General features: G+C 43.2%; 1 protein-coding gene across 2 annotated transcripts in view; it reads left to right on the forward strand.

Moving 5' to 3' along the window:
• Positions 1-27,680, forward strand: part of GFRA1 (GDNF family receptor alpha 1) — a 204,425-nt gene that overhangs the window by 32,306 nt on the left and 144,439 nt on the right. Inside the window, exon 4 of one of the 2 annotated variants that reach the window (XM_065894138.1) lies at positions 23,764-23,778. The exons of the other annotated variant lie outside the window; for it this stretch is intronic. Coding sequence (XP_065750210.1) covers positions 23,764-23,778 — 15 coding nt within the window. The remainder of the gene's footprint in view (positions 1-23,763; positions 23,779-27,680) is intronic. 2 annotated transcript variants of the gene reach the window in all.

Here is a 27,680-nt window from a genome sequence, read left to right on the forward strand (position 1 = left end):
GCAACCTTCTTTTTGGGAACGGAGGGAAAATTTTCCACCCCGGGGCCCCTTTCTGTGCTAAAGGGTAACGTTGTTCCCAGTTCTGTGGTTCCTGGCAAAGGCATTGCCTTCAGGGTCCTTAGGGAGTTATTTGGGTGAAGCAGTTAAGGGAGTGGCAGCCCCATTGTTATGGTGCCCCTCCCCACTGGGGACATTGGGCGGGGGTGGTTATCCTCAGCAGACACTAGGGGGCACCCATGTTCGTGGCCTGCTGGTTATGTGCTTGTAACAGACGTCAAAGCAAACGTAGATTCTGGTCAGAACAGAGGTGACCTTCATCGCTCCCTTCAGTGGACTCCTCTTCTGTCACTGTTCTGAAGGGCAGTGACAAAGCTCACAGAGGTGGTGTCTTAGCTTGGGCTGCCATAACAAAAACTGGGTGCCTTAACCAACAGAAATGTGTTTCTCTTCTGGAGGCTGGGAAGTCTGAGATCAGGGGCCCAACAAGGTGTAGGTTTCACTCTGAGTCCTTTTCTCCTGGCTTCTAGGTGGCTGCCTTCTCTCTGTGTGCTCACATGACCTCTTTGTGTATGCTGGTAGGGAGGGTCGGGAGAGAGAGAGAGAGAGAGAGAGAGAGAGAGAGGGCAGGGTGAGAGGAGAGCTGTCTCTGGTGTCACTTCTTCTAAGAGCTCTAATCCCAGCATGAGGGACCTCACCTCTACCTAACTGCCTCCCAAAGGCCCCAATACTGTCACACTGGGAGGTAGGGCATTGACATGATGAATTTTGGGGGTGCTCATAAACATTCAGTCTGTGACAGATGGACATCTGTCAGCTTTGGGGAGGGAAAGTTGTTGGAGCTGATTCTGGTGGACTCCCCCCACCTCACTCAGTGTCGGGCAGCCACTGGCTGGATCCGTTTCCTTGGTTTGGATTGGGGTTCCCTGTGCTGGAAGTGGGTCATGAGCTTCTCGGTGCTTGGAGGTGCAGTGACCCGAAGGGCTTGGAGACTCATTTCTTATGGAAAGAAGCTTGTGGATCAGAAAATGAAACTTTAATTAACAGCTGGGGGCTACTCTGGATACGATAAGCTTTCAGACAGGCTACAGTGGCCATTTCGGTTACATGTCTCTTTCCTTTGACTGGCCTTGGCAAACCAGCTCCAAGGATTTGGTGTGGTTTTGTTGTCTGCTCTCAGAGAGGAGTACAGACGACCCTGACTCAGTGGGTCTGGAGCTTGAAGGTTGTTATTTTCCTAGTGCTAGTCTGGGTTAGTGGTGTAGGTCCTTGCATAACCTTGGGGCTCCATGCAGGGGCCCTGATTAATACAGTTTTTGTATGTTTGTAGTGTAATTTACATTACAGAATGTTTGTATATGTAAGAGGGGCATTAAGAGATTAAATGCATAATCTAATGGAGGGCATGACTAGGTTTACAGGCCCATGTCTATGAAAAGTTAGCTAAACTGGACCCAAATGAATGGACCTCCCTTGAGTGAAGTCTCTTTTGCTGTGTATCCTAAGTTTAAGCTACACTCTGAGGATTCAGAAATACCCATCCCAGGTGAAAAAGGCTGGCTAAATTTTAGGATTCTAGCCTCTATTTCCCCACACCAGTTGGAGCTGGTTTCTTCTTTGTGTTTGTCCCTTCATTTCACTAGATCCCTAGATGCTCTCCAGTTAAAAGTAGGTGGTTTGACACTAGCCAAATGAGAACTAAATGGGTTCCCGTAGCTGGAAGTTCTTCCCAGCACTTGAAAAGTTTTACTGGACAGGGAACAGGTAACCCAATGTGGGCATTTTTCTCGAAAGGTAACCAAAATCAGTGACAGTGGGGTAATCAGAGCTCTGTTCTGGATTAGCACAAAAAGTCTGCATTCATCAGGGTTGTAAATATAAGTACACTTCTACCTTCTTCTAAAGAGTAAGGAGATTTAAAATGCTCATTTAACCCAGGGGCTGAGGAGCGAGACAGAAGGAACCATATCCAAAAATGAATCGATCTGCAGCTGCCCATTCCAGGCATCGATTATAGTACATAACAGACTCTTCCCCAAAGCCATGTTCAGTGAGGTCTAAGGAAGATAATTCTTTTTTCCCCCTTTTATGTAAGATTTATACATAATTTGTGTTAGGGGAAAAATGAAAAATCAAGTGTGTTTTGTTAAAAGAAACCAGGCAAAGTATTTAGATCTTTCAGTTTTCAAAGAGGAAGCCAGTTGGGCCAGACAGATGCCCTTGAAGGAGGAAGATGCTAATAGATTGGGAGCGTCTGATGGGTCATGGCTCTGGGTGAGATGGTGAGAGGGGCCGGGTGAGCAAGGCAAGCAGGCAGGCAGTGCCTCCATGGAGCTCCTGGTCTAACAGGGCTGAGCAGGGAGAGAGAGGAGAGTCACCAGAGAGGAGAATGAGCCCTGCGTCCTTAAACCAAGGGGACTCAGCATCGAGGCTGGGCCAGGCCAGGTTGCAGTAGTATCTGCCCAGGGTGTCTGTGCGGGGAAATCTGGATAGCTCTGAGATCCTGGGGATTAATCCTGGGAACTCCTTAAGGCAGGGAATCCTTATAATTTAATATGCTCACACACTGCCAGGTGTACTCAGAAATCTGACTAACTCAATTCAAAATAAGTACACCTTTCAAACGATCACAAGAAAGAGCTGAAGAGGGCTTCTTAGAATTCTGGTTTAGGCCTGAGCTTAAAGTAACTTGTCCTTTGACCTGAAACAAGCAAACTGTATTTAATGAAAGGTCAGAGATCCCCCTAAGCAGCAAAATACATGAGAAGTGGGCTTTCCAGCAGCTCCCTTTGAACTGGTTTATCAAGATCAAGATGGGGCTTCACACTAGTGACACCCCTTAGGTGGAGGTCCTGGGAGCATCTGAGCCTTTGGCGCCCCAGAATTGGAGGTGGTCCCATAACCCTCGGGATAACTTTTTTTTCAACACCTTTGAGGAGTTTAATGATTAAAATGTGTTCCACTTCCGACAACTTCAGAACAAGCTGTAAAGTGTATTTGCAATTCTTCCTTCCTCCATATCTATGCCGAATGTGGTGTTTAATTACTCCATAATAGCTTTTTGTTCTGGTGATTTGTTACAAAAATAGACAAGTCCTTTATCATCATTAAACACCAGGATTTGTTTTTTTTTTTTTTTAATGAGGACTCATTTAACTATCTTAAAACATTTGAAGAAAAATCGCAGAGAACTTTTCTTGAGATATGAAAGTTTAAGCACAATGTCTTGATATTTACAAAAAATGGATTCATTCAAATGGTGTATATTTCAAGAGAAGTCAAGGAACTAAAATACTCATCTCTTTCAAACACCCAACAGCTATTTAAGACAAGATCCTGGAGGGTGGCCAAATTACACTCTGTAACGTATATTCCCCGGGAGGGTGAAATCACTGGTGTTTTTGCTCATGGTATTTCTGAATAGTATGGACTATGTTTAATTTTTAACCTGTCTATTTTAACAGTTTCCAGAGTCCAACAGCAGATTTTGATAGTTTGACGTAAAGGGGCAGCCCTGTTACTGAAACTCCCGCCAGTTTGAATCATCAGATATTTGTTGGCAAGAAGAGAACGTCAGCCATTGAACAGGAGAGAGGTTTGCGTTCTCTCTCTTCTCCTTGGCCACCCTCGTCCTCTTCATACGGGGGTCCCGATTTGATCCCAGTAATAACATCTGCTCATCCACTGTAGATACAGCCACATTTTAAGAAAATCCCTCTGAAATGGTCTTTTTTTGCAGAAGGAAGTGCAGTTGATTCATAACTAGGTTGAATTCGTTTTAAATAAGCTTGTGTGCCCAGGTCTTGATTTAGGGTGTTGGGGAAATGTGCAGTAATGCCTGCCACAGAGCATTAGCTTTTATATTGTAGTTAGAATTTAAATTTATGGGTATATTCCAAGAGATTATTTTTCTTCACTAAGCAGGTGAGTTGAGAAAAAGTTGGCAGCTGTTTTTAGTTAAGACAAAGGTCTAGGTTTGAAAAGGGAAAAGGGTAATACTACTTTTTAAGTCTGGGAAAGGAAAACATTATTTAAGCAAGGTAGCATTCAGAATAAGAAGGTTTCACCTGGATTTACTTAACGTATATACACTGAAAAAAATACTTTATATAAATTATGTCTTTTTATGCCACAATGAGATCCAAGTGATCTTAGGACTAGTTATCTCCATGCTTTTTATGATGCAAAGGCACATTTGCTGTGGTGTGTACAAATTTATAACTTTGAATCATAACATTTTAGAGGTAGATGTAGTTTTAGCAGTTACATAGTTCAACCTCATCATTTTAGGTATGAGAGGACTGAGTCTCAGGAAGTTTTGATAACTTGACTCATATGTCGCAGAGTCAGCTAGTGAACAAGCTGGGACTGGAAATCTGTGCTCTCGGACCTCACAGACTCTTGGAGGAGTCCTGAAGACTGTACAGGGACCCATCTGCCATTGCTAATCCCTATACTTCTTTCAGGAATTCCCTGAAAGCACAGCTGTAAACAGATCATTTCCTTGCTCAGAAGTCTTCATGGCTCCCCATGAAATGAATTTAAAAATATATATATATAAAACAATATCTTAATGATAGAAAATAAAATCCAAATTTTCCTTAACACCATATTCAGAGTCTTTCTTTCCCAAGCTGGAATCCAGCCTTGTCCTACCTTTCCAGCTTCCTCTCCGTTCTCTTCTCCCCGAAGAACACTAAGATGCTCCATTCATCCAGAGATGCTCTGTATTTCCACATCCCCTTGTTTTCCTTCTGCTTCTGCTTGGAGTGTACCTTCTCTTTGATGCTTACTGAATTAATATCTGTGGCTGCTATGTATTTCTCTAACACCTTTCTAGCTGACAGCTTTGATAAAGTTCTTGTTTTCTGTCTTATAATTGTGTGTATGTGTGCACATGTGTGTGCAGGCCTGATTTCTTTAGTAGAGGGTAGGGGCTCTGGCCTGTTTATATGCATGGCCTCTGTCTAGTAGTTGCTCAATAAGTATTTCTAGGGTTGAAGCCAGTCTTGTTTATATCACCAAGAACCCTTCCCTGAACTAGCTAGAGAAGCTAGATTTCAACTGAGAATCGGCCTTTCTATGTGTTGTGTATTCATTGTAGCACTTTTAAAGAAATTTCTGGGGAACAAGTAGTTTCCATCTTGGAAGGCTGCACAACATAGTGAGAAGAACTTGGATGTTGGCATGAGAGAAACTGATTTTGAATTCAGCTCCTTCATTTAATATCAGTGTGACCTTGAACACGTTATCAGTCTCAGTTTCCTCATCTCTAAAAGGATAATAAACTCATCTTTCAGGGATGCTATTGGGATTAAATCAGAAAATACATATTTAGTGCTTGGAATAGAGTAGGCACTCAGGAAATGGTGGTAAGAATCATCACGATGCATCAGGGACCCCTTTGGTTAGGAACCATACTTTAGACAAGTCTGTATGTTCTCAGTTACCCTATTTGCTATTCAGTGATGCTCTTTGGTTTGATGAGATTGAACACTGAGAGAGAGAGAATTCTGGAGAGAATGTTGTCAAATAGGTGATGACTGCTTCCTTGGATGGATGATTTGGTAAAGTACAAAATGGCTCAAAGAAGCTCCAACACAGATATTTCTATCAGTGAGAACTGCTTAAGATAAACTATCATCTCTTCCTTAAGGAAAAAAGGAAGAGGGAGAAGGGTGCCCACCAGTCCCTCTGACCTCATAGCCCTCCATCATGAACTAAGCCCCAGCAGTGTCCAGGAACTAACATATTTCCTTGAAACATGTATGTACTGGGGGGAAAGGCAGTCCTACAGCTGATTGTCTGTATAGAAGCCCCATGGGTCTATGGTTTAGGCCAGGAGAGGAGCAACCTCCTCATCTTCATTAGGCACTCCAGCTATCTGCCCTGCATTGAACACATCATGCAGTACTTAAGGAGGGTCGGGGAGGGTCAAAGTCTTAGGAACAAGACTCTGAGAATACTACCCTTATTTTCCCTAATCTCCTTGCACATGAGAAGAGGTCTGTGTGATGCTGTTGTTGGTGTGAGCAGGTTCCAGATGAATAAGGATTGAGGGCTCTTTGGGACTGACAGGAGCATACAGAATCAACCCAAGGTGCTGGCTCCTTCTCTGTGGTCCAGTGCTCTGATTCAATTTGTACTTTCTGTTTCAACTTTTTTTTTTTTTTTTTTTTGTGGTACGCGGGCCTCTCACTGCTGTGGCCTCTCCCGTTGCGGAGCACAGGCTCCGGACGTGCAGGCTCAGCGGCCATGGCTCACGGGCCCAGCCGCTCCGCGGCACGTGGGATCTTCCCGGACTGGGGCACGAACCTGCGTCCCCTGCATTGGCAGGCGGACTCTCAACCACTGCGCCACCAGGGAAGCCCGAAAGTTGTCATCTTACAGCTCTGTAGATCAGAAGTCTAGTATGGGTCTTACTGGAACGAAGTCAAGGTGTTAACAGGGCTGTGTTCTTTCTGGAGCCGCTAAGGGAGAATACCTTCCCTCGCCTTTTCCAACTTCTAGAGGCCTTGGCTCGTGGCTGCCTTCCTCCATCTTCAAAATCAGCCTCATAGCATCTCTCTGATCCTTTTTCTGTCTGAACATCTCTCTAGGGAAAGGCCCTCTACTTTTAGGGATTCATGTGATTATATTGGGCCCACCAGATAATCCAAGATAATCTTCACATCTCAAGACCCTTAGTTTCATCACATCTGTGAAGTCCCCTTTGCCATATAAGGCAAGATAGCACAGGTTCCAGGGATTAGAACATGGACGTCTTTGCAGGGGCATTATTCTGACCAGTGTACCCAGAGATAAAGAAGGGGATGTTGGCCCTGGCCATCCTTTGGAGCCATCTGGCCTCCTAGGAGTCACCAGCTGGAGATGACTGAGGCACCTTTAAATAGAGGACTCCAGACTTATGGTGGCCTGCAGTGACATTTCCATCATAATTCACTTAACTTTCCAAATCACACCATCCAGGGTTTTCTGAGGCAGCCAATTGCTTACTTACTACCAGGCCTGGGAGATAGTGGAAGTGGTGGGAGGAGAGTGGTTAATGAGGGCTTTGATTACCCAGGCCCTGAAACAGGCCATCTAGAAATAGCCATGTTACAGCCAGTTCTTTTGAAACTCGAAGTCAGGTACATTTTGTAACAACTGCTATAATTTGAGACATCTCGAGTCACAAACCAGCTCCAGAAATGAGCTTTGTTCTTGATGGCACACTTTGCCCCAAACACAGACCCTTTAAACTAACTTGATAGGCACTTAAACTGAGGAACATCCTAGAGGGCAGAGAGCGCGTTGTATTCATCTTTGTATGTGCCCCCTGCTGCACATGGTGCATGGTCAGCCCTGGGTGCTAGAACAAGCATGGTACAGTGTGCTCTCCATTTGGCAGCGTGTGGAAGAAACAGGTCTAATGTGACAGGACATGGAATGAAGCACTGTGTTCCCCACTTCTACCCACTGCACGCCCGGAGGAGATTAAGGACCCTGAGATAGTTTGTCTCTGCTTCCATTATTCACAGAATGGAAGCAATTAAGCCAATGAAACTGTCTTCCATTTCAGTGTACTAGAGATTCTGAACAAAAGTAGGTGTAGGAATTTAAGAGCATCTCACTTGAGGAGGCAGGATTCTAGTGCATATATCTTTTCAAAAGAGTCACCCTAACCTTCTAATCCCACAGCACGCAGCAGGGAGTAGTGTTTGTGGAGTGAAAGGGTGACAGTATTGTTCAGTGCTTAAGAAGGATATTAGCTTTGGAGTTAGGCAGTCCCAACTTGGAATCATGGCTGTGCCACTTACCAGGACTGTAACTCTGGACACCTTACTTCACCTCCAGACCTGCCCTTTTAACTCTAGAGAGCCAGGAAATGAAGGGGTCAGTTGGCACCGTTCTTTGGGCGTTGGCTGAGTAAAGAAGGAGCAACGAGACGCATTGGTAGGGTCTCTGCTACTCTGTGATAACACTTTTATCTCCAGAGCCTCCCACATCTGAGGTCCATTTCTGTGTCCTCTCTCGGGGCACAGACATACCTCTGGATTTCTTATAAAGTTTCAGCAGAGCCAGAAGTTTGGAGCTTTTGCCTCTGCCCCGCAGGCCCAGTTCTTATTACCCTGGACATGTGGATCAAAGAGGAATTCGAAGAAGGAGAAGCAGAAATCTCTCTTAACAATTCAGGGTTCACAAGTGAGGGGTGAAGGGGGAAACCCTCACAGATGACATGCAAAGCCCCTTTTAGATGAAACTCCTTTCAGAAGAAGTTTTCTTTCTGTGAATAGGGGGTCTGTCATCTCAGTCTGATCTTTAATCATTTTCAAAAGGCAACTCTTTTGATCATGAGTCTTAAAGAGTTCAGATGAAGTTTTCTGGGCCTGCCTTATTTGGGAAACATTTGTGCTTTGTAAAGACTCAGGCACGCCAGTATTAAAAGGCCAAACCGAGCATCTTCATCTCTAGATCAAGGGACCAATTGGCAGAGGGCAGCAAACAAGAAACCTTTTGTGCCTCCATAATTGTAGAGCAGCGGGCATTTTATAACTGCTGAGTGGACTTCAAAGTTAATTACCATTTAGAAGTCTGCATAAGATAATCTTCCAAAACACTGGGGGTCAGGAAAGTTTCAGTGATTTATTTATATTTAAAAACCTAAACTGGCGTTACCCAAGAGAAATAGAATGTGAGCTACAGAAGTAACTTGAAATTTCCTAGTACCATATTCCAAAAAATCAAAAAGCACAGGTGAAATTAATTGTAACATTTACTCTCACCCAGTTTATCCAAAATACCATTTCAGCATGTGATTCAACGTAAACAATTATTGAGCTGTTCTACTTTTTTCACTGACCAAGTTCTTGAAACTCAGTGTCCCTTTTACACTTTTAATTCAGACTCACCACGTTTAAATGCTCAGTAGCCACGCGTGGCTAGGTGTAGACTGAAGCACCGGGTGGTGACACCTTGAGAAGAGGGGATGCTGTCTTTCATCTGTGCACAGCTTTCTCCGTGCCCAGCGTGGTACCCAGTACCCGAGCATGGTTCCTTAGATGTGGTCATAGGATGAAGAGCTGGATGCAGGTACAAGATTGGCTTGTCCCACTATGGCCCAGAGAAGTGGAGGTTGACGTCGCCAGTCGTTAGAAATGTAGTCAACAACCCAGGACTCTTTTTTTCCCCCCAAAAATCAGTTTTATTGAGATATAATTCACATACCATACAAGTCAGTCACTTAAAGTGTACAGTTCAGTGGTTTTTAGTATATTCACAGGGTTGTTCATCCATCAGACAATCAATTTTAGAATGTTTTCATTATCCTGAAAAAAACCCTGCACCCCTTAGCTGTCATTACCCTCACCCCCTCTTTCCTTGTAGCCCTAGGCAACCATTTATTTTCTGTCTCTAGATTTGCCTATCCTGGACATTTCATATAAATGAAACCATGTAATATGTGGTCCCTCATGACTGGCGTATTTCACTTAGCATACTGTTTTCAAGATTCATCCTTATTGTAGCATGCATTAGTACCTCATTTCTTTGTATTGCTGAATAATATCCCATTATATGGATATACCACATTTAAAAAAAATGTTTACCAGTTGACGACCATTTGGATTGTTTCCACTTTTTTGGCTATCATGACTAATGCTGCTATGAACATTCGTGTGCCAGTTTTTTGTGGATGTATGTATTCCTTTTGGGGGGTTAAATACCTGGGAGTGGGATGGCCAGATCATATGGTAAGCTCTCTATTTAGCCATTTGAGGACCTGCCAGACTGTTTTCCAAAATGGCTACACCATTTTACATTCCCACCAGCAGTGTTCCAGGTTCCCCAGATCTTTGCCAACAGATATTATCTTTTTGCATATAGCCATCCTCGTGGTGCGAAGTGGTACCTCACTGTGGTTTTGATTTGCATCTCCCTGGTGCCTAATGATGTTGAGCATCTTTCCATGTGCTTTTTGGCCATTTATGTATCTTCTCTGGAGAAATGTCTATTCAGATTCTTTGCCCATTTTTTAATTGGGTTGTCTTTTTATTTTTCAGTTGTAATACTTCTTTATATAGTCTAGGTACAAGTGTCTTATCAGATACATGATTTGCAATTATTTTCTTTAATTCTGTGGGTTTTTTCACTTTCTTGATGGTGCTCTTTGTGGCACAAAAGTTTTTAATTTTGAAGATTATCTGTTTATCTGTGTTTTTTTTGTTGTTGCTTATGCTTTTGATGTCATATTTAAGAAACTATTGCCTAATCCAAAGTCACAAAGATTTATGCCTGTGTTTCCTTTTAAGGTAGTTTTACCTCTTTGATCTGTTTTGAGTTGATTTTTGCATATGGTATGAGATAAGGTTCCAATTTAATTATTTGCATGTAGATATCTAGTTGTTCCAGCACTATTAGTTGAAAAGATTATTTTCCTCCCATTGAATTGTCTTGTCAAACTTCAGTTGATCATAAATGTAAGGGTTCATTTTATGGACTCTCAATTCTATTCCATCGATCTATGTGCCTAAACTTTATAACAATACCACAGTTTCTTGATTATTGTAGCTTTGTAGTAAGTTTTGAAGTTGGGAAATATGAGTCTTCCAACTTTGTCCTTCTTTTACAAGATTATTTTGGCTATTCAAGATCCCTTATGATTTCATGTGAATTTTAGGATCAGCTTGCCAATTTCTGCAAAGAAATCTGGAATTTTGATAGGATTTGTTGAATCTGTATATCAGTTTGGGGAGTATTGCCTATTTTTTTTTTTAACCATAGATTAATTTGCCTGTTCTAGAATTTCATATTAGTGAAACCACACAGTATGTACTTTTACGTAATGCCTCTTCCTCTCAGCATAATATTAATGACATTCATTCATGTTGTGTATTGTTACTATTTCTGTTCCTTTATATTGTTGAGCAGTGTTCTATTTGATGAATATATTGTACTTATGGTTGTTTATCCATTCTTCTGTTGTTGGACATCTGGGCTATTTCTGTTATGAAGAAGATTTACATACAAGTTGTTTTTGAGGAATTTGTTTTCATTTCTCTAGAGTGAATACTTAGGAGCAGAATTTCAGGATCATGGTGTAGATGTATTTTTAGTTTTATAAGAAATTGCTAGACCTATTCCCAAAGTAGTGCAATTCTACTTCAACCCTAGCAGTGAATGAGAGTTTTAGCTGCTATTTACCTTCACCAACATTTGGTGTTGTGGGTCTGTTTAAGTTTAGCCATCCTGTTGAATGTATAGTGATATATTATTGTGGTTTTAATTTGCATTTTCTTTATGACGAATGATGTTGGACACTTTTTTAATGTGCTTATTGGTCGCTTATATATCTTCCTTTGTGAAGTACCTGTTCAGATATTTTCCCCGTTTAAATATTGGGTTGTTTGTCTTTCTGTTAGTGAGTTGAAGGAGTTCTTTACATATTCTGGATACCAGGCCTTTGTTAGATGTAGATTTTGTGAATATTTTCTCCCCAAAATATCTTATTGATTCATTTTCCTAATGATGTTCTTTATTGAGCAGAGTTTTTAATTTCAAAGTTTAACTTATTTTTTTAATTTTATTGTTATTGTTTTCAGTATATGGTCTAAGAAATTTACCTATTCCAAAGTCACTAGAGTATTTTGTTATTTTTTTCTAGAAACGTTATAGTTTTAGCATTTATCTACAGGTGTATGACCTGTCATGAATTTTTTGTGTATGGTGTGAAGTAGGGGTCTAAATTTTTTTTTCTCTGTATGGATGTTCCAGTACCATTTGTTGAAGAGACTTGCCTTTCCCCATTGGATTGCATTGACTCCTTTGTCAAAAATCAGATGATTGTAAAACTGAAGTTCTGTTTCCAGACTTTCTGTTCTGCTCCATTGATCTACTTGTCTGTCCTAATGCCAGCAACACCCTATCTTGATTATTATAGCTTTATAATAAGTTGTGAAGTCAAGGGGTGTCAGTCCTCTGACTTTGCTCTTCTTTTTAAAGATGTTTTTGGCTATTCTAGATTCTTATGTTTCCTATAAATTTTAGAATTGGCTTATCATTTCCCACAAGAAGTCTGGTAGAATTACTCTTGGGATTATGTTGAATCTATAGATCAGTTTGGGGAGAATCAGTTTCTTAATAATATTGAGTCTTCCAGATTGTGAATACTGGCATGTTTTCTGACTCATTTATCCTGCTGCTTCTTTTTCTCTCATTTCCACCTTTTGAGTCCTAAGGGGAGTGGTGGCAAGGAAGTGCCCTACAGTCAGGTTGCCTGTGGGATCTTTGGAAAATTAACCTGACTGGTAAAATGGGGATGAGAATGATAGTTACTTCATAGAGTTTTGGGGAGCATGATGTGAAATGTTTAAGAAAAGCCTTTAGGAGTGAGGGCGCTGTAGATATTGGCCTTGTTTAGGACTGCCCTTCAGTATCTAGCATAGATTGTACCTGGTCCTTGAACACTGCTCAGAGTCCCAACCCTGAAACGTCTCTTTTCCTCAGTGTGTTGTTTTCCTCCCTGTGTAGAATCTAGTGCCTTTTCCTTGAGTGTGTCTGACTCTCCTTATCACTGTAAGCTCTTTGACTGTAGAGTCTGAATTTCAGCTTCTCTTGGGTCCATTAATTGCTCATTATAGTGTGTCAGCTCCAGTGGACACTAAAAAAGTATCAAGAATTTTAAGTTTATTTTTTCTTAGTGTGATCCCATCCACTGTCTTACTTTTTCCTTGAAGAAATAGTTAAGGCAGGCTTTATTCTCAATTACAGATGAGGAAACTGAGGCTCCCCATGAGAGGCTAAGCCACTAGCCATAACCAGTTAGGGACAGAGCTAGAACTAGAACCCGGCTCTCTGGACTTGAAGAATAATAGCTATGATGTTTTACTATATTATATATTGTGTATGTATTATATTATATATTCTGTTGTATATGTGTACATTTTATTATGTTACATATGCATATTATATATTATGTGCATATTATATATGTAATATATAGTATGTATATACAGTATACTATATACCTTTTTTATATATATATGAAAATTTCTTAAGCTCTGTGAGATGCTGGAATCCCTTTTTTCAGGGCAAGCTAGCTGCACAAATCCTTCATGAAAATGACATTGACATTTCATGACTGTGTTGAGCCAGTGAATAATATCATACAGGTTTAAAAGTATCTTAAACCACCAAATGAACTTCCCCTTCTGTTTTTGAAAAGGGGTATGATCAGTGGGGTATGATCTCTGGTAACCACATTTACTGCCTGCTGACTCTTCTTCACAAGAATGAACATTTACAACTACAGAGGTTGTTTGTAAGGTGTCCTCAGCATTCTCCCTTCCCTGCCCCTCTGAAATGCCTGGCTTCACTGTAGCAGAGCCCAGTCCCGCGTGAGGTCCTACCATGCACAGCCGTGACTGATGTGGAACGATGGAAGGAGAGGAGCTGTGTTAGCTGCTGAGCCTGTGAGTGGGTGACTTTAAAAAATGTACTGCAGGGCTTCCCTGGTGGCGCAGTGGTTGAGAGTCCGCCTGCCGACGCAGGGGACACGGGTTCGTGCCCCGGTCTGGGAGGATCCCACATGCCGCGGAGCGGCTGGGCCCGCGAGCCATGGCCGCTGAGCCTGCGCGTCCGGAGCCTGTGCTCCGCAACGGGAGAGGCCACAACAGTGAGAGGCCCGCGTACCACAAAAAAAAAAAAAAAAAATGTACTGTCTTCCAGAAGAAAGGCTTGTGCTCTGACAAATTCATGATGTATCTATAGTTCCCCTTTAATTACTTGCTCCCAGCTACCTCTGGAAAATACTAGCACTTATGTGTTCTAGAGTGTGGGGTAATGCTTTTAGGGTTTAATGTTTGTTCACGTGATAAACATTGATCTTGCTTCCCAAGAACACATATGACTAGGAGAGAATGGCTGCTCCCGTGCTAGAGATGTTTTCTCATCTTCCCCGCAGCTGCATTACTCCACACCGGAGGCTGGTGGGCATGGGGAGTAGACTTTGTGATATTTTACTGGAGTCTGATGTTTTTGGCTTTAGAATCCATGCGAATACATTTTATTCATCACAACAAGCGTAGTGGCCAGGGTGTCAAAGAATTTCATTGATCTTAATGATATCCTGAAACTTAATTTCTCCCGTCTCTGTCCAAATTACCTGCTTCCGTTAAGTACCTTACATGTGTCAGACACTGTGTCAAGTCTTTAGGCGCTTGATATCCTTTAATCCTCACAACAGCCTCTGTCACTCCCGCTGTTTCATATGGAGATGCTGAGACTTAGAGAGGGCATCTGACTTTGTCAGTGGCAGAGCCAGGATCAAAATGCAAGCACTCTGACTCCAGAGCCTGCATGTGTATTGCCTGCACTGAGTTACCCATCACCCTGGTTCTTTCCTTCCCACCACCTCTCACACCCTCCTTTCCATGAATTCCAGTAGGATGACAGCTGGATCAGGGGCAGCTGCACAGATCTTTGTAGCTCAGCCATGTGTCCTTGTATTGTTCTCCTTTTCCTGACCCTCTTCTTGGAATTCTCATCTTTTTATCCAGCTCTATATCCTTTCCCCATGCTCTACCTTACCTTAGCGGTTGCCATAAACCTACTGAGGTAGTTGCATTTTTTTAAAAAAGAGAATTTGTAAGGTTTTTAAAAAGTAAAGGCACATCTAGGTGTTTTCTGCAATTGGACTCCGAATTCACAGGTAATGAAGGTTGGAGTTCTAGATTTATAGGGATTATGATATTAAAAATGTCATGGGCACGGCTCAAGTTAACTCTCCGGGGGGTTTTGGAAAGAATGTGTATGTTTGCTTATTCATCCTTCCACACACCTACCAACTGGGCATTCATTGAAAGACAGTGTGTGTAGTGGTTAAGAGTTTGGATTGAGAGGATTAAGGAAGTGTCTGTAATACACTTAAAATAGTGCCTGATGTATGGTGTTAGTTATCCTTAATGTTAAAATGTGCCTGCTGTGCTCTGATATTCTGCCCTGGACTTTGGGACTACAATGGACAGAATATCCCTGGAATCATAGTACTTTCAGCTTAGTTGGAGAGAGAGAGAGAGAAAATTACAAGTGTGTATCCGTGCACCAAGGAGACATACAGGTGAGGTGCAGGTGTATAGCAGAGGTTCCTAATGAAAGGTCCTGGTTGTGTTCATTAAAGAACTTTAGAGCTGGAAAGAACTGCAGAGATTTTCTAGTCACACCTTCTTTGGAACCTAGAGAACTTCAATGACTTGTCCCCATTTATACAGGGGATTTACAGAAGAGCCAGGACAGAACCTGTACCTCCTGAAACTGAGGTCAGGCCGATGAGTATCACATGGCCAAACCTCCTCCTTGAAGACTTGGGCCAATTTGCTGAAACATATTTACTCCCAAATCATTCTCATCAGCAATGCTTGATGTTGGGGGCAGCTTCTCCGAACTCAGACTTTAATTATCTCTGGCTCCCGGGAGATTTCCTGACGGTAATTTGTGCCAAACCATCAGAATAATGATGATGGCCATTGTTTTATGTTTAAAGTTGTCCATACCGGTAATGATCACCTGGAAAACAGAGATTTATTCTGCTGGACATTTGTAAATATCTAGTTTGAATTTAGGAGACTGGGTAACCAATCCAGCTAAAACTAGGATCTCACAGATCTGCCCGACGAATACATATATGATAAAACTAATCAGTTGACTTGGAAATGGAGACGAAAGAGCGTCTTTCGGAAAGTGTATGTTAGGCAGGAGTGGGGGGTTGGTTAGAAACTGATTCAAGGAACTATATAACCTTAAAGCTTTCAGAGGGTTTATAATTTATCTGTAATGGGAAAAATACTTTACCATCGAGATAATATCTTGGGATAAATTTGAAATAACCAGCTGTAATATGGATGTTTGTGGATGTATGTGAATTGTAGGGAATGAGTTCTTTTTCTGTGAATGTAATTTAACGTGGATGAGATGACAAATAAGCTACATGCAATAAAGCCCGTTTGATATATATAATGTGTGTAATTTTAAACTTAAAACCATCATCTTTAAGAACTGTAACGGACCTTGGAGATCATCTGGTGCAAACTACTTTGCAGATGGGGGAACCAAATCCCAGAGGCGATGAGTGGCTTTGCCTATAGTGTGGACTAGAATCCAGGTATTGAGATGATTGAGTTTGGAGACTTCTTAGAACGTAAGACTTGATACCCACAGGCTCACTTTTAGTATTTTTACCCATAGTGGTTTTATAGCATGGCTAATCACAGTTAACTGATTTCTTCTGGAAGATGAACGAATTCTTCAGCCCTTGGTATATGAGGATGCTGAATAAAAGTATTTCCTATGACTTCTAATGAATGCTCAATTAAAGAAGTTCAGGGAAATTAGAACAATACTGTTTGTCAACGTCTTCTTTAGTTTGAGCTGTTAATGCGGCTTCTTATGATTTCTCAGTTAGCTGATTTAAAAGAATTCAGAGAAAGTCATGTATGCTGTTCTTTTCAAAGAAAAGCACTGGTTGCTAGAGGAATTGAGCTTAATATAGTTTCATATCATAGAGGTTTTAATAATGCAGTCTGAAGTATTTGTACATGAATTCATTAAGCCCAGATTAGTCTTATTATAATTACTCAAAAAGTAATTCAATTTAAGAGAAAACATTTTAAATGGATATAAAATACCCTGTTAGCTGGGAAGCCATACTGTTCTACTTTATCAGCTCCATAAAGTACTAGCAGATGTGAACATAACTTTCACAGTACACAGAATGCAGTCATAAAAAGTATTATTCCTAAATCTATTTCTTTATGTTCTTTCAGTAGTTAAGAGCATTGTTCTTCTGTGCTAGGAATGAGATATACTCTGGACAGAATGTCATAAAAATCTTAGGGACTTACTAGCTCATGGGCTTTGCACTGCCTTCCCAAGTCCCTGTCGGCTGCTGGGCCACAAGCACAGGGCCTCAGATGGATGTTGGTCGTACATTCCCTGGAAAATGGAGCAGGAAGAGACTTCGGGGCTTTAAAAATTTTTTTCTTACTCACAAATAAGAGACATTTACAGAGCGCCATGTGCCTTCAGAGGAACAACAATGACACACAAGGTATCGGTCTTCATTTCTAACACGGTAAAAGGTGAGGGGAGGCCAGGAGCAAGGAAAACTTTCCCTGGCCTGCATCCAAAACGGGACAGAGAAGAAAAAGGAGAGAGAGATACAGACCCACATTAAAGAGCGGTGGTATTTGGCACGGAGGGCTGGAGACGGGGAGTGAAGCCTTCCGGTTGGTGCGGGCTGCGTGCAGTTGGAGCTGCCTGGGTGTGCCTGGGGGAGGCAGGAGGGGCGGGGAGATGAGGCACGCGGCTGCCTGAGCTGCCTGAGCTGTCTGGCTTTGGAGACACAGAAAACTAATCACAGCCCCCGTACGGTGCCATTGAAGCCAAGCATGGGCTCTGGAGGAGCCCTTGACTCTGGCCGTGCTCCAAGAGAGCACAGACCTGCGCTCGGACAGGAAGGGGTTCCACTTAAGTGGTTTGTTGGGCTCAGACTTTGACTAATTTACTTAATGGAGCAGCAGAACCCTTTCCTCAGGCAAATTCTTCGTAGCACCCCACAGTACTGAGCAGAGTGGTTCTCAGTTCCGCTGCTCCGTGCAGTCCCTCCCTCTTGTGAACCCTGGGTCTCCACTCATCACACCCCAGGGCAGGGATGGGTGAGCCCCTTATGTGGTGGCCTTGAGAAATAACGACAGGTCCAGAGGAGACAGGCAGTGTCAGAGAGGTGAGTGGTGCCCAGAATGAAGGCTGGGCTCTGGGTTTCTGGAACATCTGGGTACTAATCACAACCCCTTAGATCTTTGGTGTTTGGAGATAGGATGTCATTGGACCTCTGATTTTAAAGATTAAAAATAATTCATTCATCAAATAATATTTGATAATTGCTTTAGAGTTTCTTAATGGCATGTAGCTACACGACAACAAGAAGGAATCAGGGCTTCCCTGGTGGCGCAGTGGTTGAGAGTCTGCCTGCCGATTCAGGGGACACAGGTTCATGCCCCGGTCCGGGAGGATCCCACATGCTGCGGAGCGGCTGGGCCCGTGAGCCATGGCTGCTGAGCCTGTGCTCCACAACGGGAGAGGCCACAACAGTGAGAGGCCCGCGTACCGCAAAAAAAAAGAAGGAATCAAAACAATCGTTTAATTTTAATGGATTTTCCTCTTATGATATCTTACAGTCCTATACAAGTCACAATTGGCGATATTTTCAAATAGTAGGCAGTCGATAAATATTTGTTGACTAATAATGCTACAATTATAGAAGTTTTTCTGAATACTAGTTACTGTGCAGTCTTATATGCTTTACCTCATTTAATCTCCATAGCAATTTATGAGACCGCACAAAAATTAATTATTCTTATTATCTGTGTGTTGCTGATGAGAAAAGCAAGGCTTGGGGAGGTTAAGTAATTTGCCTAAGATCACACAGCAGGAAATGGGACCAGCTCTGACGTCAGGACCTGAGCTCTTTGCTACCCTATTCTATTGCTTATTGTTATAATAACATTAACTTTCACTTGTTGAGCATGTAGCATAAACCAGTTACATGTGCTAGCTGCTTTACAGGTATGCTCTAGATTCTCCTTATGAATTTTGAAAGAAGTTTTATGATTCTCATTTTATACATGTAGAAACTGAGACTCAAAGAGGCTAAATAGTTGCCCAAGATGGCTGTCCAGTGGACTAGCAAGAATTTGAACCTGGTGTTATGTGAGCCCAACGTCCATGTGCTTCACACTGATTAAGTGATCTAACTTGACCCTCATGATATTCCTGTGGCAGGGTAAGAGCTTATCTGTATCATCCCATTTTTATAGATGAGAACATAGGCTACAAGAAGTTTCACCTCGAGTTTCCACCTGGTGAGGGGCCGGGACCCAATCTCAGGTCCTGGGATCCAGCGGCCACAGTCATGTGGTGACCCGGCACTGGACTGTATTTGGGAGAGAAGGAATGAACCCTGCCCTCCCTGGGAAGCCCACCTGCCATTTTTGGACCTAGACTTCCTCAGTTTGAAGCAGAACTACCCTGGAGTACTGGGGAGGCTTTGGTGGGCCCCACTTTTCAACCTTGAAAAGAAATAATTCACTTGATTTACAGAGATGTGCAGAAGTATACAGACTGAATTCTAGAAATCCTCATAGCCATGCGTAGAGCTTGCCGGTTTTTGAAATTTGGTGAGGGGCAGCTCAACTGATCTTCAGTTGACTTTGGTTAATGGTGAACTTGACCCCATTCGAGGAAGCAGCGTTCATTCCAGCTGCTCCCTACATCCTTTCTCTTGTCCCTGGTTAGTTGGGTCCCAGTGACATTTACAGTGCTTTACTGTAACGGCACTTGTACTTGAAAGAGAATTTTCTTTCTGTAGCTCAAACCACAGGAGGACTCGCAAGACAGCTATCTCCCCAGGTGAGACTTCTTAAATGGGAGTTAAGTGCATGCATTTTCAAGAAACTAAACTCCCCTCATATATAATTTAACCTAGAAAAGGAAGCAAAATTGAGAGAGCAGTATGATTACATTGTTTGAGGACTAGTAACTTTACCTCCCCCAGTCTTATGGAAGTCATGCATGCTTTCACTGTTTGGCATATCTTTAATGCTGTGGGGTGTGGGCTAGATGTGATATTGTAATAATAGTGAGGGTTTCTCTAACCGTAGTTACGAGCTGTGGATTGAAATAGTAAATTATTCCTAGCAGACTGAGTGGGCAATAAGACTGCCATCCAGTTCTCCTCATAAAACAAAGCAATAGATAAATAAAGAAGAGCCAACCCACTTAACCCACGTGGCTCTGTGCATTGCTAATTATTAACCCAGGCACAAGAGACGGGTTCACCCAGAGTGTGGTTAAATCATTTTTAATAGAGGTAAACACTAGCCATGTGGATGAGTAGCACTCAAGAAAGTTTTTAATCAGCAACATTTAGGAATCACCCAGCCTAATTGCCATAACTTATTAATAATAATAAATAATCTAGTCTCTTTATGGCTCCTGTCTCTGGAGGACTCAGTGCATTAATGATCTCTGGGGTGTGAAGCTCTCAGTAGCTCTGGAGGAGGTGGGCAAATATCCTTGATGCTCGTTCCTAACAGTAGAAATTGGACATTGAGGCTAAGAAAGGCAAATCTGAGTTCTTTCTTTCTTATTTTCTTCTCCCCACATCTGATGGGGATGAAGATGCCCTTTCATCTATATATAGGACCAGAATGGCTCCAGGGGGTGCGTGTGGGGCTGGAGAACAGGCTTTCTTTGTTTATTTGAATGACTGGGGTTGAGGTTTTTTCCCTTGGGAAGTGAGTGTGAGTGGAGCTTTGTCTGAAGGAGTTCATTTCCTCCACACAAGTGTCCCTGGTGTCCTTTGGACTCAACCTGACTGAGGCTTGGCTGGGCGCTGGCAACTCCCAACTCCTTACTTCTGTGATTTCTGATTTCTGGGAGAGCAGAGAAGACGTTGCTGAGTCTTATTCTCAGAGTGATTCTCCTTAGCCCTGGATGGGGGGACGGGGAAATGTTTGTGTGAATCATCTAACTTAACCTTCCCAACACCGTGGTATTAAGTATCTCCAGGTCAGTTCAAGTTCAGAGATTATAAGTGATTGACTCCCAAATAATTCTTAGTGGTTGGTTAGACCGGAAGGAGATGATTGCGCTCAAACTTGACGCCATTTGATTTTTATAAGTGACTAGTCCCTGTGGGTTGGGAGCTGGGGGTCGTGGCTGTGTACACCAGAACAGAAGATGATGAGAGTATTTCTATGGCTAATGTCCTCTGAGGTCTACAGTTCGGGGCGGGGTGGGGGGTAAAACAGCACAGAATCTGCCTTCTTCTCGCTTATTTTCCATTCTTCTGTCCATGAATCATTTGAGCGCGAGCCTGGATGGCTGTTTCAGTGTGGAAAAGTGAAATTTTAAAGAAGGTACCCAAGCAGTTATAATTCAGAGCAAAGAGCTAAATAATGCTGAGAATGGAATGATTTATGCCATAGACTACAAAAGACATAAATTTAGAGTGTAAATTACAAGATAACTCGTGCCAAATTGTTGTAATATTTATACTAGTGTTTATTAACATTTACATTTGAATAAAAAGGTGCAAAATGTAAGTGAAGCTGAAAAGGGGTTTTTAAAAAATCTAAAAGAGCTTATATGAAAATCACGAGAGTTTTCTGGAATAGAAGATATGAATAGTACTCTATGCAGATTTGTCTGCTAAACCATGATAGATGCAGTGGAATTGGAAGGAATAAGGTATCTTATTCCTGAATCCCTGCCTGAATTTCTTCCCTCCCTGACCACTGATACTTTCCAGTGACTCAAATCAGTACTGAGTTTCAAAGGAAGTGCACCCTGTCAAAAGCCATGGAGAGGAGGTTGAGGTTTCTGGATGGATGTCAAGACTAGATCCGTATTTGAAAGACTAATCTCATTTAAATGATGTTTTCAATGTTGGAAATTTTTGTCTGTATTCATTAGAGGAGAATGATAAATCTCTAATTTGTACTTTGCTAATAATAAGGATGAGCTTTTGTGCTTCATTAAGGTTAAATGAATCTCATGTAGTCCCGGCTCAGCCTTTAACAGACGCCATGTGTGACCTGGGGAAAAATCTCTTACTTCTCTGGGACTCAGTTTCCTCGTCCATAAAATGAGGGAGTTGGACCAAATGGGTGTTGAGACAGACTAGCCCCTCTGTCCTTCCCTCCCTGGGAGTTGTGAGCCTGCATCTGTCTTATCTGTCCCACAGCCATCGGCCTGGGTATGCCCTGGGGAGCATGTGTATTGCACGTGAATGATACCCCTCACGGGGATCACGTGTGCACCAGTGGAATGAAAACTGCTCTCACTGGTGTTCTTTCCTTGCAGTCTGTTTAACCCACCAGGTACATGTTTCATCCACACCATTTGTGACCCCTTGGCTCTTTGTGACCTTGTAGGAACTGATGTTTTAGCTGAAGACTGACAGCAAATTTAGATGTTGATGATATAATTCTCATTTAGTTTTTAAGACGCAGATGAGTTTTAATTCAGATTATGAATGTGAGGCATGTTCATACATGCACATACATGGGTTCAGGATACATGTTCCATGTCTGATTTCTTCACTCAAAAATAATAAAAAACTTTAACCATTTTCAGTGGTTGAACCATAATCCATTGTATGGAATGTATTATTTTTGGTTTGATTCTCTGTAGACAAACAAATAGGCAATCTGTGTTGTTTGTCCATTATACACAATGCTGTAATGAACATCTTTGTAGACTTTAAGTACTTGAAGACCTTTAGGTATTTCATTAAATGAAATTCCTAGCAGTGGTATTGTTAGGGTAAGGACGTATATTTAACATTGCCATACATACTGTCAAACTATCTTGTAGAAGTTTTATGCCTATTTACAACCCCATGAGCAGGGCAGGAACTGGCTCACATCTGGGTGGTGCTGTCTGTATTCTTGCCAGTGCTATCTTCCATCTTTAAGTTACTGGATGAGAAAGTAGGAGGAGATAAGAATACTTTTGGGGTGACTGAAAGTCAGTAGAAGCAGGGTGAGCCTGATGTCAAAAAGTACCTTGCATATGCACATATGTTCACCAAAAGATACGGACAAAGTATCACAATTCCTAATTGCTCAACACTGCAAACAATCCAAATATCTGTCCATGTTAAGATGGAGAAATAAATTATGATAAAATCATGTGGTGGAATACGATCCAGCAGTGAGCATGAATGACCTACTGCATGCTACAGCACGCATGACTCCCATAATCACTGTGGAGCAAAGAAGGCAGACAGAACAAATTCAGTCCATTTATATAAAGCTCAGAAACAGGCAGAACAAATGTGAAGTGTTGTAAGTCATGCTAGCGGTTCCCCTCGGCAGGTGTTGGCCACTGCTTATTCGTTTATGCTTTTCGCTAATATGCATGTTTCCTGGTGCCAGACCTAGTGCTTGGCATATGGTAGCTTCTCAAATATTTATTGAAAAAGATGAATTACTGTTTTTTCACCTTTTAACAGATTTTGACCTAGGATTTAATATGAAGACATAGTGTTAATTAGTTGTGAGTTAAAATTTGGAGAATTCATACATATGTGCTTATTATGATTTAAATATGGAACTTTATTCATAGGCCCTTCCTCTGTTTATCCTGTTGTGTGCCTTTGTTGTTATTTATAAACCAGCCAGGCAGCTTAGTAGGGGGTAAGATGATGGTTTTGGGAATCAGACGGACTTGAGTTCAATCCTGAGCTTATTCCCCTGTGACCTTGGATGAGTTACTTAACCTTCCAGAAACTCAGTTTCCCTATCTATAAAGTGAGGATAATATTACAACTTGCTTGATAGCACTCTTGTGAAAATAATAATATTAACATGAATAATAACTGGCAACTTTTGTATGTTTACTATGTCCCGGGCACCGATCTAAACCTTTAAAACATGGGACATCATTTGTTTAATCTTTCCAGTACAAATCTATTTGTGGTTTAGGGAACTGTAAGCCACAGAGTTAGTAAGCATGCAGCCAGAATTTAAACCCAGGCAGCTCCCTTCCAGAGCTCAAGCTCTTAACCACTGCCTCTGAGTGGAGGAAATATTGTACCAGGAGTGTTTAGCATAGTCAGTGTATGTTAGCTATGATGAGTATCACTGTCATTTTCAACATTATTATTAACTTTATTTTTCTCGCTTCTCTCTCCCTCTCTCCGCCTCTGTTTTTCCTTCCTCCTGGCAGATGTTTTCCAGCAAGGTAAGCCCACTGTCTCCTGCCTGCTTTTCCATTGGTTGTGCTCTTTTGGGAGAGTATCATCTGTGTGCAGAGGGTTATGGGGCTTTACATTCTTCTGTGGACGTATCATGGGAGCTTTAGGAGGTACCGTGAGGATGATAGTCTGAGGTGGCCTGAAGTGCCATCAGCATTCCCGGGCCTCCACTGTCCAGCCTCTGCTTCTTCCTCTGGACCTTGCTTGGGGGAAGGGTCGGGGCTGGACAGTTGGGGCAGAGCCACTGGGGAGGGGCTCATGGCCGGGCACCTCTCCAAGGGCAGGGCTGCTGTGGGCTTGTGAGAGTGGTGGGAGCTCGTGTCTCTGGAGGGGATTGGGTGGAGGCCCCTGTCCCTCGGGGCTCCTGCATCAAGGCCAGCTGCAGCTTGGTCAGGGCCCCATAGGCCACCTCCACCTGGGGCTTTCTTTGTCAAGCAAAAGTGTCGCTGACCTGGAGGTGTGGCCCAGACCATGGCTGGCTGGTTGCTTTCTGCTCTTCAACCCAGGGACGCCTCACAACCCCTCCAGTTGGTCCAGTGACTGAGAAGAGCCTGGCGAGGGTGTGCACTGTCTTATGTGTTTTGCCAGCCACGTTCGCACGTGTGGGGGAGCTGGAGAGGGAAAGTGTAACCTAGACTGTGTCTTCCAGTGCGTGTTTTAGTCCCCACTCAGGATACACAGCCACTGTGCTCTGGGAGACTCACAGGCATGGTCTTATTGAACCTGCTAGATACACATTCACGGGCAACTGCCTCTTTCCCTTTCTTTATGGCAGCCTGAAACCACCAGGAGAAAGTGGCCGGACCTGCCTGTTTATATTCAAGTTGGGAAATACGTTTGTCGCCCACGTCCGCCACATCTTTCTTGAATCCCAGGCTGGCTTAGAATAAAAGAGACCGGTTTAAAAATACATCCAGGCATCCCATAGATAGCTTCCAAAGAAATCTTAACAGGCTGGATATTTTCACAACGATTGTTTCATCCTAAACATGCAGCGTGTTATGGAGAAAGTCGGTCTGCTCTCTCTGATAGAGGCGCAGTTGTGGGTAACAATGAGGGGACTTGTGTTGTCTTTTAAGAGTCTGGAGTCATAGACCTACTTTTATACATAATTCATAAATCCCAACAAGCCGTAAGTAATAAGTTCCATTTGGCTAGAGACGAAGCCATGAGCAAAATTGAGAAGGTGCCGTGACTGTGGGTGTAACGCACGTGCTGCTGTCAGGGCACTGGCTGCAGTGCGTTTTCTCCCTTGACAGATTGGGAGTTCAGTGGGATGCTCTGGGAGGACAATTTTTTTCAATGAACTAGAGAGCAAGCGCCCCTACCCCCAACACTGAATTGCATTTCTCCTTTTGAGACGTAAAATGCTCGAGTTAGGAAAGTCTTGCTGGAGCACGTGTGCCGAGGCCCCTGGACGAGGGGGAGAGAAAAGGTTGGTATCAAATCTGGCTTTTCCACCCACAACCGTGAGCGTTCACGGTTGTTGTAGTCGGTATGGAAAACGGCTTATCAGACTGCTTATGTCAAGTTTGCCTCCTTTTTAATCAGTCATGCCATTCGATTGATGGGATTTGCCTGTCAGGAAAAATGATATGCAGAGCAAAAGTTATAATCATCTGCAAATCACAGACTATCGAGACTTAATAGCATCTTCCAGAGACGGAAGCTGCTAGCTACGCGTGGCCCTGTGAGATGGCGGGCAGCAGCTCCCTCATAAGATATTACTAGGATTTCAGATGGGGAGAACTGAACTTGCTTTCGTGAATTATTTACACGGCTCTGGCCTTGCAGGACCATTTTGTACGGAGAGAGACGTTCTCTAAAATGATGGCAAAGAAGCGCCAGCTGGTACCCGCTCCTTACCTTTCTTTGCTTCTGACCATTCTGCCTGTGAAATGAATGCTCAGTAAAGTGTGACAGTAAAAATGTGCCAGTGCAGACATAGAGAAGGGACTTGAGGACACGGGGAGCGGGAAGGGGAAGCTGGCATTAAGTGAGAGAGTGGCATGGACATATATACACGACCAAATGTAAAACAGATAGCTAGTAGGAAGCAGCCGCATAGCACAGGGAGATCAGCTCGGTGCTTTGCGACCTAGACGGGTGGGATAAGGAGGGTGGGTGGGAGACGCAAGAGGGAGGGGATATGGGGATATACATACGCGTATAGCTGATTTACTTTGTTATACAGCAGAAACTAACACAACACTGTAAAGCAATTATGCTCCAATAAAGATGTTAAAAAAAAAAATGTGCCAGTGACAGTAACATCAGACCAAAACAAAGGTGTTGCGTCTTACAGACAGAATCTGAAACACGACTGCACAGCATCTTCTGGGGTTAAACTCTTGTTCCAGAATTGTGCCGTTAACTTGAAACAGAGGGGCCATGAATTGTGCTAGAAATAAACAGTAGAAAGCTGTGTGGCTTCAGATGAACGGAAGCCACAGGGTCGGTTCTGCAGCCCATCCACACAGGACAGCTCTGAGGGCCTCTGGACTGACCACGCTGTGGGCACCCAGGCCCTGCTGGCTTCGGCTTGCCCAGGGACTCACGGGCAGCCTGGGGACGCTGCTTTGTAAATGTGTACTTCTGGCGGTGAGTGACTGAGGCCTCTTTGCCCAGAGGAGTCCCTGAATGTTTGGGCTGCCGTGCACCGGGGCGGGCAGAAGAGGGAAGCAGGCTTGCAAGTTGACAACATCGGACGTTCTCAGAGGAAACCGAAGTTCTTTCCTCTGGATCGCATTATCTTTAACTTCCCTACAGATCAATCTTGTTACGGCAGGTGACGGCGCAGCAGCTAGTGCCGGGCCTTTCTCTGCTGTATCTGTGGTGTGTGCACGTGGGAGTGGATTTCTACCCTGTGCCATTTTCAAGCTCATCTAGGTTCTTTCATCTGTAAATTGCCACTTACTGTGGCTGTTAGACCACAGGGCATGAGGGCGGTCAGGGACCCGTGGGCCCACAGCCGGGCCTTCTGTATGTATGAGATCCAGGGCCACGTTTTCAAGGAGCCTTAATCGACCCACATTCTCTGTTGTCCACAGAGCTCATGAGCCATTGGATGGCTCTCAGGAATTCTGAAGAGCCACAGAATTGCTCTTCACCACGTCAAATGCAATTGGAAATGCTGTACGTGCACACGTGTCTAGAATCTCGAGCTTTAGAGCACTTCTATACCGATTATTTAATAAGTCAAGACCACAAACACAGACACACACACACAGCTCATCTGAAGTTACTGAAGCACCTTTGAATGCTCACCCATAGGCTTAGCCTTGATTCTGAAGTCGAACAGAAACCAAGAGGGTGGCTTGGAAATGAGAACACGACCTCTCAGCTGGGCATTTGAGAGCATCAGTGAGCACCATGTAAAGGTTTCACCGTTGAGTTGATTCTCTGCTCAGTGAACTGAAGTCCCTTATAGACTCTGTGCCCAAGAGGCATAGCCTTCCCTCCTCCTCGGTGCTCACCCAGGGCTGGGATCTTGCTATTAGAGAAATGTTTCTTCCAGCTCAAGTACTTTTTGATACCTTTCAAACATAGTGTGCTCGTTTATTTTGTAACCAGTAACCGTGTGCCAGGCACTTTCTAGGCCTTGAGGATAAAGGAGTGACAGAGACGGCAAAGACCCCTGTGCTCTTGGAATTCACAGTCTAGCTTCGGGAACATTCAGTGCCAAGCATGCAAATTAATAAACAAGGCAAATTCCGAGAGGGGTACAAGCAGTGAAGAAAATATAATGGTTGGTGCGATAGAGGCTGGGAGGGCCATTTTAGATGGGATGGCCAGAGAACGACAAGGAAGACGAGCTGTTGGAGAATCTGGGGGACCAGCTGCGGAACTTGCAAGGGAGTGGCCTGGTGGGCAGGAACACCCCAGTGTT

This window comes from Phocoena phocoena, chromosome 16 (genome assembly GCF_963924675.1).
Source record: "Phocoena phocoena chromosome 16, mPhoPho1.1, whole genome shotgun sequence".
Classification (NCBI taxonomy): domain Eukaryota; kingdom Metazoa; phylum Chordata; class Mammalia; order Artiodactyla; family Phocoenidae; genus Phocoena; species Phocoena phocoena.